Source organism: Hemitrygon akajei, chromosome 8 (assembly GCF_048418815.1).
Source record: "Hemitrygon akajei chromosome 8, sHemAka1.3, whole genome shotgun sequence".
Lineage (NCBI taxonomy): Eukaryota > Metazoa > Chordata > Chondrichthyes > Myliobatiformes > Dasyatidae > Hemitrygon > Hemitrygon akajei.
This window is the reverse complement of record NC_133131.1, coordinates 125,499,099-125,512,555: the sequence shown is the minus strand read 5'-3', so window position 1 is coordinate 125,512,555 and position 13,457 is coordinate 125,499,099. Positions and strand designations below refer to the sequence as shown.

General features: G+C 39.1%; 1 protein-coding gene across 9 annotated transcripts in view; it reads right to left on the bottom strand.

Annotated features, from left to right (window-relative positions):
* The window catches only part of adam22 (ADAM metallopeptidase domain 22), a 309,560-nt gene that overhangs the window by 62,591 nt on the left and 233,512 nt on the right, over nt 1–13,457 (bottom strand). For all 9 annotated transcript variants that reach the window (XM_073054560.1, XM_073054561.1, XM_073054562.1 and 6 more), the window contains 5 exons: nt 11,303–11,395; nt 4,523–4,603; nt 3,616–3,666; nt 2,253–2,316; nt 962–1,067 (listed from right to left, as the gene is read on the bottom strand). In XM_073054560.1, coding sequence (XP_072910661.1) covers nt 962–1,067; nt 2,253–2,316; nt 3,616–3,666; nt 4,523–4,603; nt 11,303–11,395 — 395 coding nt within the window. The remainder of the gene's footprint in view (nt 1–961; nt 1,068–2,252; nt 2,317–3,615; nt 3,667–4,522; nt 4,604–11,302; nt 11,396–13,457) is intronic.

Sequence of the window (13,457 nt, the reverse complement as noted above, 5' to 3'; positions counted from 1 at the left end):
GCATTATGTTATTCCACCAGCCCCTCGCGGTTACATAATAATTTTTTACAAAGTCGGTTCTAGTGTTCAACGTACTTTATATATTGAGTAAAGCAACGTTCAACAAGTTGCAAATCTCAGTTTTGTTAAGGCATTTACATAATACTGAATTAATTTGCTTTGACTGTCTCCAAGACTTTACAGCACTTTAAAGAGACTTGTGATGTTCATGTTGTACTTGCAGCATGTCTCCACTCTACATGAAGGATGTGACAGCACTAGAGAGGGTGCCTTAATAAGGCTGTTGCCTGGGCTGGAGTTTTGTGTTAGCAGTAACTATCTATGCTCAGCTGTTTCCTATTAAACAAAGGAGGCCCAAGACTGTTAATGAGAGACTGATACACCAAAGGTGGAAACTAATTTCGCCCTTAGCTGTGAGGAGTAGTAAGGGAGGTACAGATGTAAAGATTTTATTGCAAAAGATTTATTTGTATATCACCTTAATGAATATGCTTAATCTAAACATTTAAATAGAATGAAAAATAAATTTCAGAGAAATTTATGTTTTCTAGCATTTTGTGGGTATTATGCACAACACCAAATTCTTTAAGACTGTAATAAAAACAGAACATGTTGGGACTATTCAGCTGTTCAGGCACCACCCCGGCGAGAAAAACAGTGTTATTTTCAGGCTGATAAGCCTTTCAACTTCCTGTTGTTTTTCACATGACCAGCATCTGCAGTACTTTTCTTCTGTACAATTTGATTAAATGTTAAAACTTAAAATTGCTATCTATTCTTTCGTAAGATGCTTGATTATCAAGCAACATGATATATGTGACATTGGCCATGTCTATGGAGAAGAATGCTTTTTTGTGCAATAAGAGTAACATTACCTTTGTGCAATAGGTCCAGAGAAAAGACAGCCAACAAGCAGCTCATTTTAAATGCCTATAATAGTATTAATGAAATGTTTGTTTACTGTTTATTGCATTGAATCCATGTGCCTTTGTCTTTGCCACAATTTCCTTTCTCTGTTCCTTCAATGTTAAGTTTCTCGTAACATAATTGGTCTGCAGCTCTTGCTTCTAAAAAGAAGATACTTGTTAGTTTCTGACAAATTAAATAAATTTGCTTCAGATCATAAATAAAGCTATCAGTCTGTCATGAAAAGAATGTCAGAGAAGAAATACAGATTGTAAAACGACCTATTTGCACGACAGCTTTGCAACAGATGTTTGCTGAATGATTGAAAATCTATGAAGGCAGTCAGAGAAACCACAAAAAACTGGTTTATGAATCAATAACTAGCCAGATAATGCATTCACACTGACAGCAAGTCCAGTCTAAACAAAGCCTTCTCTCAAGGCTTTCTTCATGGTCGTCTGGGGACTGCAGTCATTCATCCCATATTGTTGACTATTACAAGGGGCTGGTTCCCAAGCAATCTGATTCAGAAGTACAGGCGTTTTACAGGATCTGGCAATGGTATTCCTGGGCAGACTAGGAGACCTTCAACTGATAAATAGTTAAGATTTTAAACATTATCGTGGCCTGGTTTAATAAAGGAAAATTGGAAACTTTATAAGGTCTCTAATGTTTTCAAGGGATGTGGGAAAACTGAGAATGCCCCTTTCTCACCAAACTACTTTAGAATTTCAAAGAACTCTAGGTGTGGCCCTAGTGGTGTGGATGCTCACCATCTGACTGCAAACCAGAACACTCCCTTGCCCCACACCTACAGAGGTTCCCAGTGGGTATGCTTGGAAGTTTATGTCAGCATGTGCCCTGCCATTAATTTGAAGCCATAAATTTAATTCATTCAATTGGCTCACTGGCCAAAAATAACAGGCTGATATGCTGGATATCATCAAAAAGTTCCAGCAGAGTTATGCCTGTAAGCCCAGGTGGTTTATACATGATTATCTAACTATCTTAACTATCTTGAATTGCAATCAACTCTTATGAACAACAGGAAGGGCAGACCCCACCTAAAACCAGAAGGAACTTTATTTATCTGAAGTTCTGATGAAGCTAACTGATTCCAATCACAACATGGCTGATTTTATGCAAGGAAGTCAATACGCAGTTGTCAGGAACATTCAATGGGAGAAGGATCTGAACTCAGAAGAGGCTACAAAAGTACATTTTTATGAAGAAAATGTATATTCCCATGCAATAATCATTTAAAAACTACAATGTAAAATAAAATATGAATATAGGAATCGATTAAAATATGTTTTATTTCCTTACAATTTATTCATTCAACTTACTTTCTCCCCACACATATTTGCACTGCCGCTCCCTAGTTTTGCACCTCCCTCTATAACAGCGTCCCTGTAAGTACAAACAAAGACTTTACAGAGCAATCTGTTTCACCAAAGAAAATCACAAACCCTGCTACGAATCTGCTATGAAAAGAATGAAGTGTGGAAATTTCTCAGCAGATAAAGCAGGATCTTAGAAGATCACAAGAACTTTATGGCACAGAAGGCCCCTCTTGCATGAACCATTTAAAAAGCCTAATCTCACCTTCCATCACTTGCTCCCTACCCAGCAGTTCAGAGGTTTTCAGGACCACTTCCAGGTGCTGATCAAACATGAAAATAGGGGTTTCTCCTCTACCATCTTTCAGGTTGTGAATTCTAGACCTCTACCTTTGAGTGGCTGGAAAAAAATCTTCAACTTCCTTCTAATCCTTCTGACCATTATTTAGATCTATGTATTCCCACCCCATAACCCGCAATAAGACCCATAAACTTTTGTCCTCTTGGCTAACGGGAACTTCCTTCCTCATTATTTTGTTCAGGTACTTCATAATTTTGGCTACTTTAGTGACTACCTAAGGAGGAGGAAACAGTATTCTGTTAAATGCCAGAGGTTTCAAATGGTATCAGCAGCATTTATCTGCTTACATGCCAGCAAGTTCAGGTCTTGCACACATTTTTAGTGAAACGTGGAAATCGAGACTCATTTAGTAACAGAGCCACTACATTTATCAAGGTGCTTTGCTGTTAGATTCCCCATGGATCTTGTCAAGTTCTACCATGACTTATTGTGGAGAGCTGGCTCACAGCCCTTGTGCTACGTTGTTCTGGACCTTCAGACCCCACTGATCGCAACTGGATTGGAGGGCTCTAAAGAAAAACGTAAAGGGCAAGGTACTTATTTTATTTCAGATTTTTATTGACGTCCGGTTTAGCTATTTCTTTGAATAATTTTAACTTGTGTCACTTTACTAATTCTTTTGAATGTCAGAGGCATTCAAAAACACTGGATATTCTGATAGCCTGAAAAGCTGGTAGCGAGCCTTTGCAAACTGTGAAAGCTTCAGGGAAATATTGGAAGTGGGTTCCTTCAGTACATTGGTAGAGCCCCTCGTAGGGTAGGTTCTCTGAATCCGCACCAGATACGCTTGATCACTTGCTGATCATCGGCTGTGATGGAGGTGAGAGCGGCTTCCTGCAACAGCATCTGATCCAACATTTCACGTTAAGTGATTTTTCACTGACCTAGAATCTTAGGTGAGTTTTGTTTTGCTTCCCAGATACTGTCTGATCTGCTGACCATTTGCAACATCTTATGTTCTTTATTTCCAACCTTCATCAAAGACAGAATTTTGCTTTTCTTACTCACCTGATCGTTGTCACAGATGTAGCCATCTAGTTTATGTACATTTGGTGGACACTTGGGAAAAATTGAAATTGTTAGTGTAATCAGATAATACTTTCATGGGTATTCTATACAGAATAATTAATTGTATTAGGTATAACATTGCATAGGATGTGATCTGGGTGCCTATACAATACATGCAGATTTAACCCATTGAATTACTGTAAATTTTTATTAAGCATTCTTAATTGACTTCCTGTAGCAATGCTAAAGAACAGATATAAATTATCAATCAGAAGGTGTCATCCAGGGAATGATTAGACTGTAGGGTCAGTTATGCTCGAGATGATAACTACTGCACATAGTAAGAGCAGACCAGAACCTCATAGGTGGGTACATTAAGCCGGCAATGTTGGTTCAGCAAGGATTCATCACAGAAGGCTATGAAGTCTTTATTCAAATCTAAAGACACTTAAAGCTAGGCCCTAATTATGGAGTGAAGCATATAAATATTTTCAATAAATATTACTGTCATCTATTTTAAAGCCATTAAAATAAAAAGTCAAAAATATCTCCACTGTTCATTGTAATGAAAATCTCATGGTCTTACACCAATAGAATAGACTAATCCCTTACTTCAGGTTGATGAATTAGAATAAAGATTTCTTTCAAGAGAGAAAAAAAATCTTGTGCTGGTTTGATTGATTTATGCTGTTATGTGGCTTTTGGGACCAGTTCCCAGAGCCAAAGCACATAATTGATGAAAAGTTCAATTGATGTTAGGACAGAATCATTAACAAATTTGGTTACTATCTTAAGGGACACTAACAATCAAATAATCTTCATACAATTAAATTATACAGTTAGGTTTGAACAACTTAATTTTTTTTTACAATATAGTTTCAGTACTTAACAAGCTTAAAGAAATCACCTCACTAGAATTTCCAGAGCAAGTTTCAGGAATGTCACAATCATTTACTGCTTCACGACACATAAATCCACTTCTTTCAAACTGCAAAGTCAAAAACAACTGTCAATATTTGAATTTTGATCAGACAAGATCCTGGCATCTTACAGAAAATGGAAAATGCACCAAAATGAGTTTCTAAACTACATCTTTTCCACTTACAAAATCAGCTTGAATATTAAGTGCAGTTCAAGGAGAGGGCAAGAGTATGAATAACCACAATCAACCAGATATAAATAGAAATTCCTTCATATCAAGAGCACTCATTGCTTTGAGACAAAACCCTGAAGATTTAAGAACAATACGGCTGAGAAATGTTGCACTTCGTTCCTCGGCACTCCACCTATGAAAACGGGCTACTTCCAGCGTGGAATTGGATTGCGATGATTTCCAGATCAATTGGGGAACTACCAAATATAAATCATATTTGATTTCCCAACTACTCATTGGGACCACTGCCCAGGAAATTAGGTCACATTTTTCTGAAGAGTTTGTGTCATTGGGAGAAAGAAACAAGCTTGAGCAGGTTCCTGCCTAAGACTAGGAACCACATGCAGGTGGTTTCCTTATTAAATTCATTTCATTTGGCTATCATCCCTATAGCCCCAACTCTGCTGACCCTATTGTTTCAACCCACTTGGTGTGCCATCCCTACTGATAGGACTATGCATTCAATCAATGTATTTAATGTTTTTACACCAAAACAGGTTACTGTTTTTGTAACTTCTTGTTAGGCTCTGTTCCAGAGCTCTTTACCTGCTTTTCCATAGGATTGTGTAGAAACATTTCAATGACTCCTGTTGCCATGGCAAATAGCTCAGCTCCTATCCATATTCTAATCAACAATCAAACACAAGATCTGGGCTGGTTTTTTTCAGTTGTAGAGCTGTCAGGCACCGAGGCCAGTTTTGTTGTCCAGTTTAGATTGAATAATTTAGCACAGGTCAGTAGCCAGCATATTTTTTTAAATATGTGAATCCATTCCATAGAAAGGTGTGTTTGTAATTCATAAATGGTATGCAGTTCAACATGAAAGTGTTTTAAAATAATCTTAGTGGAAATGTTTGAATCAGGATATATGTTGAACAAATCAGTCTACATTGAATGACTATTAAAGGAATATGTTGAAATTACTTGAATGCAAGACATAGCAAATAATGAGGTTCACACTGCACAGTATATGAGAGGCTAAGAAAACAATGAATTCACTGCAGCAGGAAAGAAGCACTAACGTACCATCCTGATATAGACGGATCTGTACTCAAATATCCTTTGTATGCATGTTACTGTTTATGCACATGTACATTTGAAAGGTAAAAACACACATAATAAAGGATCCACTTAGCTTGAAGGAGCTGCACCTGAACACTTCAGTAAATATGCAAGGAAAAAAAATTCAACATTTCAGCAAGCTGCTTACATCAAAACATTGTCTGGATAAGTGAATTAGAAAATTGATTAAGGCAAAGTGACAAGTTTGCTTACTTTATTCCCTCAAACTTCATGAGTAAAAATTCAAACATCTATTCTAATCAAATATAAATTAGCAGCAGTTCACCTCAGCTCACATGAGTGAGATGGTCCTGAAGATGCCCATCTGAAATGTGTCTGTATTTACTTATTTATCATTTTATCTTTGCCTCAACATTCCCCCAATACAACATCTACCCCTCCAGAACAGCACAGCAGAGAGAGGTTCCTCGTTTAAAAGCTGGGCACAGGACCCACAGGGTTGAAACTCCCAGGTCTCCTGTGAGAGAAATTTATTCCTGGTGGCTGGCATGGAATGCACAATAGAAAATATTCACTGTAGCATCTCATAAACTACTTCTTCAGTGGGATTTTCCAGCTGGAGGTATGTCAAAAAGCAATTCTTGTTATATTGGTGAAGACATTAATGACATGACAATTGACCTCTTTAAAGAGACTTTTGCTTACATTCTGAATATTCCCTCCCATCAGCTGAAGAAGTTCCATACACCTAAAAGCTGGGGCCTCCATCATGGAAGTTCCTGTGTCTCCTGTTGGAGAACTACAAAAAGCTCTCCTTTGGTTGGGGTTGACCATGGATGTTGTATCCTACCTGTCTACGTTCAATTAATATGCAAACCAGTACACATACCAGGGCAGTATGATATGGAGAGCGCGCTATTGCCCATGCAGCAGGTTTCCCTCTCCACAAACTTGATGAATCTAAAGGAATAGCAGAGACCGATATCCTTTGGCACCAGTGGCATCACTGGAGTTAACAGTCAGCATTGAACTCAACATAGGACTGCCTTAGGGTCTCCAGTTCTGGATCTATCGTCAGAGCATACTCCCAAAGGCTTCCCCATGAGTGGGTATAGACACAGGCCTTGAGTTTTCTTTCTCCTAAATGAGTTGCTAACCACAGCTGTCGAGCCCCATCTGTTTGAATGTGGAAGAATTATGTCAGGTGGAACAGGGTGGAAAAGGGAGTATTACATTATGTATTGCAGGTCCTCTAGAAATGGTGTCAACATGGTACTAGGACAGTGGATCAGGAGGACAGGCCTCTGGAGCAGTGATTGACCTATGTTATCTGTTGAAACAGGAATTGGAATCAAATACCAAGAGATATTCAGCACGTCCAGTGACTTTGAAGTTCATACCGACCCTTAACTTCTGTGGCAGCATTATTCCAGGTTGTAGAAAGTGATGTAATCCAATGTCACCCAATTTGATGCCCATCCAACTGTCAAAAATTCTGGCCTTGCAAGGAAATTGCAACATATCACCTTTGAGCAAGCGCTTTTATATTTGGAGCAGAGGAGGATGAGGGGTGACCTGATAGATGTGTATAAGATGAGAAGGGGCATTGATAGAGTGTACAGCCAGTGCCTTTTTGCCATGTTGGAAGCAAGACCATAAAACAAAAAGCCAAGAGAGCTGAATTAGACCATTCAGTCCATCAAGTCTACACCGCCATTCCATCATGGATATTTATTTTGCCTCTGAACCCCATTCTCCTGCCTTCTCTCCATAACCTTTGATGCCCTTATTCATTAAATATCTATCAACCTCCTCTTTAAATATATCCAATGACTTGGCCTCCATAGCCCTCTGTAGCAATAAATTCCACAGATTCACCACCTTTGGCTAAAGAAATTCCTCCTCATCTCTGTTCTAAAGGTACGTTCTTCTATTATGAGGCTGTGCCCTCCAGTCCTAGACTCACCCACTATTGGAAACATCCGCTCCATGTCCATGTGAATAAAACATGCAAGAGTCATTTTATCCAGTTAACAAAAGCCAAAGTTATTTACTTCATAACGAGTAAGTCAAAAACAGTCACCTTACACTGACGTCATTACATCAGGCAACATCTCTTAATGTGAACAAAACTCACTGACAGTGTTAGTGAAGTATGTTGAACAATTTCTATTATGAACAATATGGATTATCTGTCACCCATTTCATTACCCTGCTATTACTAGGGAGAAAGTGCTTGGGAAGCTCTTATAATGTAATATGTAACTAATATCTAACATGGACTAGATAGCCTACACTCCAGGGATCTGAAAGAAGTGGCTGAAAAGATTGTGGAGACATTAATAGTGATCTCTCAAGAATCACTAGATTCTGAAACGGTTCCAGAAGACTGTAAAATTGCAAATGTTATCCTTCTTTAAGAAGGAATGGAGAAAGAAAAAAAGAAATTATAGGCCAGTTAGGTTGACTTCAGTGGTTGGGAAGATGTCAGAGTCTTTTATTAAGGATGAGGTTTCAAGGTACTTGGAGGCACATGACAAAATAGGCCAAACTCAGCATGGTTTCCTTAAGGGGAAATCTTGCCTGACAAACCTGTTGGAATATTTTGAGGAAATAATAGGCAGGATAGACAAAGGAGAGCTAGTGAATGTTATCTACTTGAATCTTCAGAAAGTCTCTGACAAGGTGCCACACACAAGGCTGCTTAACAAGATAAAAGACTATGATATTACAGGAAAGATAGAGGGTCATTGACACATATTGAATACTGAAAGGCCAGATAGATTGAATGTAGAGAGGATGTTTCCTATAGTGGGGGAGTCTATGACCAGAGGATACAGTCTCAGAATAGAGTGATGTTCAGTTAGAGGAGAAATTTCTTTAGCCAAGGGATGCTGAATCTGTGAAATTCACTACCACAGACAGATTTGGAGCTGTTGTGTATTTAATATTTCAGTAATATTTGAGTAATATTGTAAATATATCATTGATGAAGAATTCTTGTAACATAATTAATTACAAGTTATATGTAAAAGTACATGAATGGCAAACATCATTATCCTGCCGTGTCATAAGTGCACACCTTGCTATAAGTAAGAATGAAGTAGACACATTTATTTCTGGCTCTATGTTTTTCTTTCAATTAGTTTTACAATGTGTTTGGAGTTGCAAAACCTAACAGTTGCAACGAATAGGTTTTAAAACAAACCCAAGTGTCTATATAACTGTTGAAGCACAGTGAAATTTTGAATTTAAAAAAATGCAGTGAGACATTTGAGTTAAAAAAAGCAGACAACATGTGCTTCTTTGTGAGGGACAAAGATGGCTGATTTTTAAAAAAAGGCAGAAATGGACTAAATTCATGGGTTCATAAACAGTGAGTACTGGGTAATAACAATAATAAATTAACAAAACAGGAATGGCTGGCTACATCGGAAAAATAGACATGTTTGATTGCACAACACATATGTATACTGAATGAATTGAGCACTATTTTGAAGCAAATTAAACAGCCAATGATAAGCAAGTGCCAGTTTTGCAGAGTGCATTAGCTGGAAGGACACACAGTTTGCTTAGAAGTTTGACTGCTCCAATCAAACCAGCCAAAATGAGCTTTGTTGAGTTGTAAAAGTAATGCAGGAACTTTTAAAACCAGAACCATGTTGATTGCCAGATGCTTTAGGTTTTATAAACGGAATCAAAAGGAAGGGGAGTCCATTTCAACATACATCGCTGAACTGAAGAAATTGTCTGAGCATTGTCAGCTCAGTAAAGGGCTTACATTTTGCACAGAAAGGTTGTTTAGTTTGTGGAATCTTACAAGAAAACATTCAAAAAGGGCTTCAAACTGTAACACTCCTGACATTTAAAAGTGCAGTTGAAATTGCTATATCAATGGAAAAAGCAGATGGAGATGTAATTGAGTAGCAGTCAGAAATGAAAGTGAACGTGAACAAAACTGCAATGTCTAACCAAAAACCTGCCTAGCTGAACAAATTGCATTACCATTGTGACAGGGGCTGACATACATGAAACCAATGCAGATTTAAAGAATAACTTGCAGAAAATGCAACTAAGTAGGACACAAATTATACGAAGAGCATGTTGGGCAGACAAAATAAATGGACTGCACGGGGAAGAGTGAAAGATAAAAAGTCAATTTGCAGTTCCAAAAAGAGCAGTAACTTGCGTGCTATTGATGAAAAATCTGATAATGATGAGAGTGATATAGGACTGGGTAGCCTTAAAAACTAACATTAGACTACTGACAGGAGAAGAGGCAAAAGCAGGTTACTGGCAGCTTAAAATCAGTTGCTTCAGGCAGATGGGGCTCATAGGCCATGGTTGGCAGCTCATCTTGGAGAACTGAAATGGATCTCAAATCTCTGCAGCCTTGCGGGTATACTGACTCGTGGGGGAAGGCTTTGGGAGTAAAACCCGAGGGAAAAATCTAGAGCTGGAGTCCCACTGGCTGGCAACTTCTGTGACGTTGCTGGTGCCAAACTGTACCAATCTCTGCCATTCCTCTGGGTTCATCAGATGCACAGAGAGGGGAGCTTGCTACATGGGCAACAGCTTGCTCTCTATATTGTACTGCACTAGCTTGGGTATCTAGACAGCAAGAATGCAACATCCATAGTTGACGCTGACCAGCGGAGGCCTCGATTTTAAGGAGATTGGAGGAAAGTACGGGGTGATGTCAGAGGTGTTTCTTTTTACACAGAGTGGTAGGTGCATAGAGCACACTGTCAGGGGCCATGATAGAAACAGTTCAGGGGCATGTAAGAGACTCTTAGAAAGGCACATAAATGAAAGAAAACTGGAGGGCTATGTGGGAGATAAGCATGGTTAGACTGATCTTGGGGTAAGTTAAAAGGTTGTCAAACATTGTTGGCAGAAGGATCTATACTGTGCTGTAGTGTTCTATGTTGAAATACTGGTAGCCAATCAAAAGTGTGTCAAAATTACTCTCTTGTTCCTACAGTGACCCCAGGTTGCAAACACTACCAGGGCCCAGAGAGTTACAGATTGAAGCTCTTGTGTGTTGGAAACAAGAGCAGACACTGTGTTACAAGACTAGGGGCAAGGGTATTCTAAAATGGCCTCTCTGCGGTGTTGTTTACACTGGAGGCTGCTACTCTACAAAATATGACATCTTTTTGAAGATTTCAAGTGATAACTGGCAGTGAAAGGCAGACACCAATTCAGTTCATTGTGGTGCCTGAGGAACTGGAGATGTGAATTGGCCCAACATTCCCTGCAAAAGGATATACTTTCTGCAGCCACTGCAGGAGTACATGCTTCCCAGTCCAAATATACTGGGATTCAGTCAAATCTTTTCACCCCCTACTGCGCAATAAAATGACATGGCTCCCCTAGACATAATTTTGCCATAACTGACTGGACCAAACCATGGAGATTTTTGGGCTTCTGATTTCATTTAATTGATACATTAATCTTCCAATGTATGTGAATTACTGCACAATCACCGGCATTAATATGTTGTTTTACCTGACATTCTTTACAACAGAGTCCATTACTGCATTCAGCATCATTCACGAGGGTGCACTTGACGCAACAGTTTCCCCCTTCTTGGTGACATGCCTAAAAAGATGAAGAAATAAGTTTAAATTGTGCACCAGCATATTAAATATATTATTTTGTAGATATGCTCATCAGTAGTTAGTGGTCTGTTCAAGTGGGATTTTGCACTATTATTAACTAACTGCAGAATCCAATAGAAATTGCTGACTAGCGTCAACCATGTCTCCAATGACACTGTTTCATACCCATGCCTTAATGTGTGGAAAGTTCAAAGTAAATTTATTACCAAAGTCAATATATGTCACCATATACGTAACTATACAACCCAGAGATTCATTTCCTGACATGCAAAGTAAATACAAGAAACCCAATAGAATCAATGAAAGACTGGACCCAACAAGACAGACAAACAACCAATGTGCAAAAAAAAACTGAGCAAATACAAATAATAATAATAACAACAACAACAAATAAATAAGCAATAAATATTGACAACATGCGATGAGTCCTTGAAACTAAGTCCACAGGTTGTAGGACCACTTCAGTGATGGGGTGCGTGAAGTTATCCCCTCCAGTTCAAAGCCTGGTGGTTGAGGAGTAATAACTCTACCTGAACCTGGTGGTGCAGATCTTGAGACTACTGTACCTTCTTCCTGACAGCACCAGCAAGAAAAGAGAATAGCCTGGATGGTAGGGGTCCTTGATAATGGCTGTTGCTTTGCTTTGACTGTGCTCTTTGTTGATGTGCTCAATGGTGGGCAGGGCTTTACCCGTGATGGACTGGGCCATATCCACTTCTTTTCTGTACAAGGGCATTGGTGTTTCCAAACCAGATCATGATGCAGCCAGTCAATATACTCTCCACTACACATCTATAGAAGTGTATCAAAATTTTAGATAATATGCTGAATCTTTACAAACTTCTAAGGAAGTAGAGACACTGTTGTGCTTTCTTCATAATGGCACTTATGTGCTGGGCCCAAGACAGCTCTTATGAAATGATGACACCAATGAATTTATAGTTGCTATCACTCTTCAGCTCTGATTCCCCAATGGATACTGGCTCATAGACCTCCACTTTCCTCCTCCTGAAGTCAATAAACAGATCCTTGGTCTTGCTGACATTGAGTAAGAGGTTGTTGTGGCATCACTCAGATTCATCACCAACTTTGATTTAACCTATGACAGTGGTATGATCGAAAAACATAAATATGGCATTGGAGCTGTGCTTACCCTTACAGTCATAAGTATAAAGTGAGTAGAGGAGAGGACTAAACACATCGCCTTGTGGTGCATCTGTGCTGAGGGAGATTATGGAGGAGATGTTGCTGCTAATCCGAATTGACTGGGGTTTGCAAGTGAGAAAATTGAAGATCCAGTTGCACAAGGAGGTTTTGATGACTAGGTCTTGAAACTTATTCGTTTTGAGTGAATTATACTACTGAATGCTGAGCTGAAGTCAATAAAGGGCAACCTGATGTATGCATTTTTGCTGTCCAGTTGTTACAGGATTGAGTGAAGAGCCAATGAAATGGCATCTACTGTGAACCTGTTGCAACGGTAGGCAAATTGGAGTAGATCCAAGTTGCTTTTCAGTCAATAGTTGATATGTTTCATCACCAACCAGGCAGATTATCATGTTTTTCTTAAGCACCAGTATAACTGAAGCCTACTGGAAGCAGGTGGATATCTCAGACTGCCAAAGAAAGATGTCAAAGATATTGGTGAACATTCCAGCCAGTTGATCAGCACAGTTCTTTAGTTCTCAGCTAGGTATCCTATCTGGGCAGGATGCTTTCTGTAGGCCCACCCTCCTGAAGGATGCCCTCATGTCAGCCTCAGAGACCAAAATCACAGGCTCATCAGGAGCTGTGGGATTTTGTGAAGGTGCCTCCATGTTTTGATGGTCAAAGCAAGTATAAAAGGCATGGAGCTCATCTGGGAGCGAAACCTTATTGCACCTATGTCGTTTGGTTTCAATTTGTAGGAAGTGATAGCATTCAAGCCCTGTCAGAGTTGTCGAACATCTCTCAGTGATTCTAGTTTGGTCTTTTAGAATTGCCACTTCACACGTGAGATGGCTTTCTGGAGATCATACCTGGACCTCTTGTATTTAACTTGG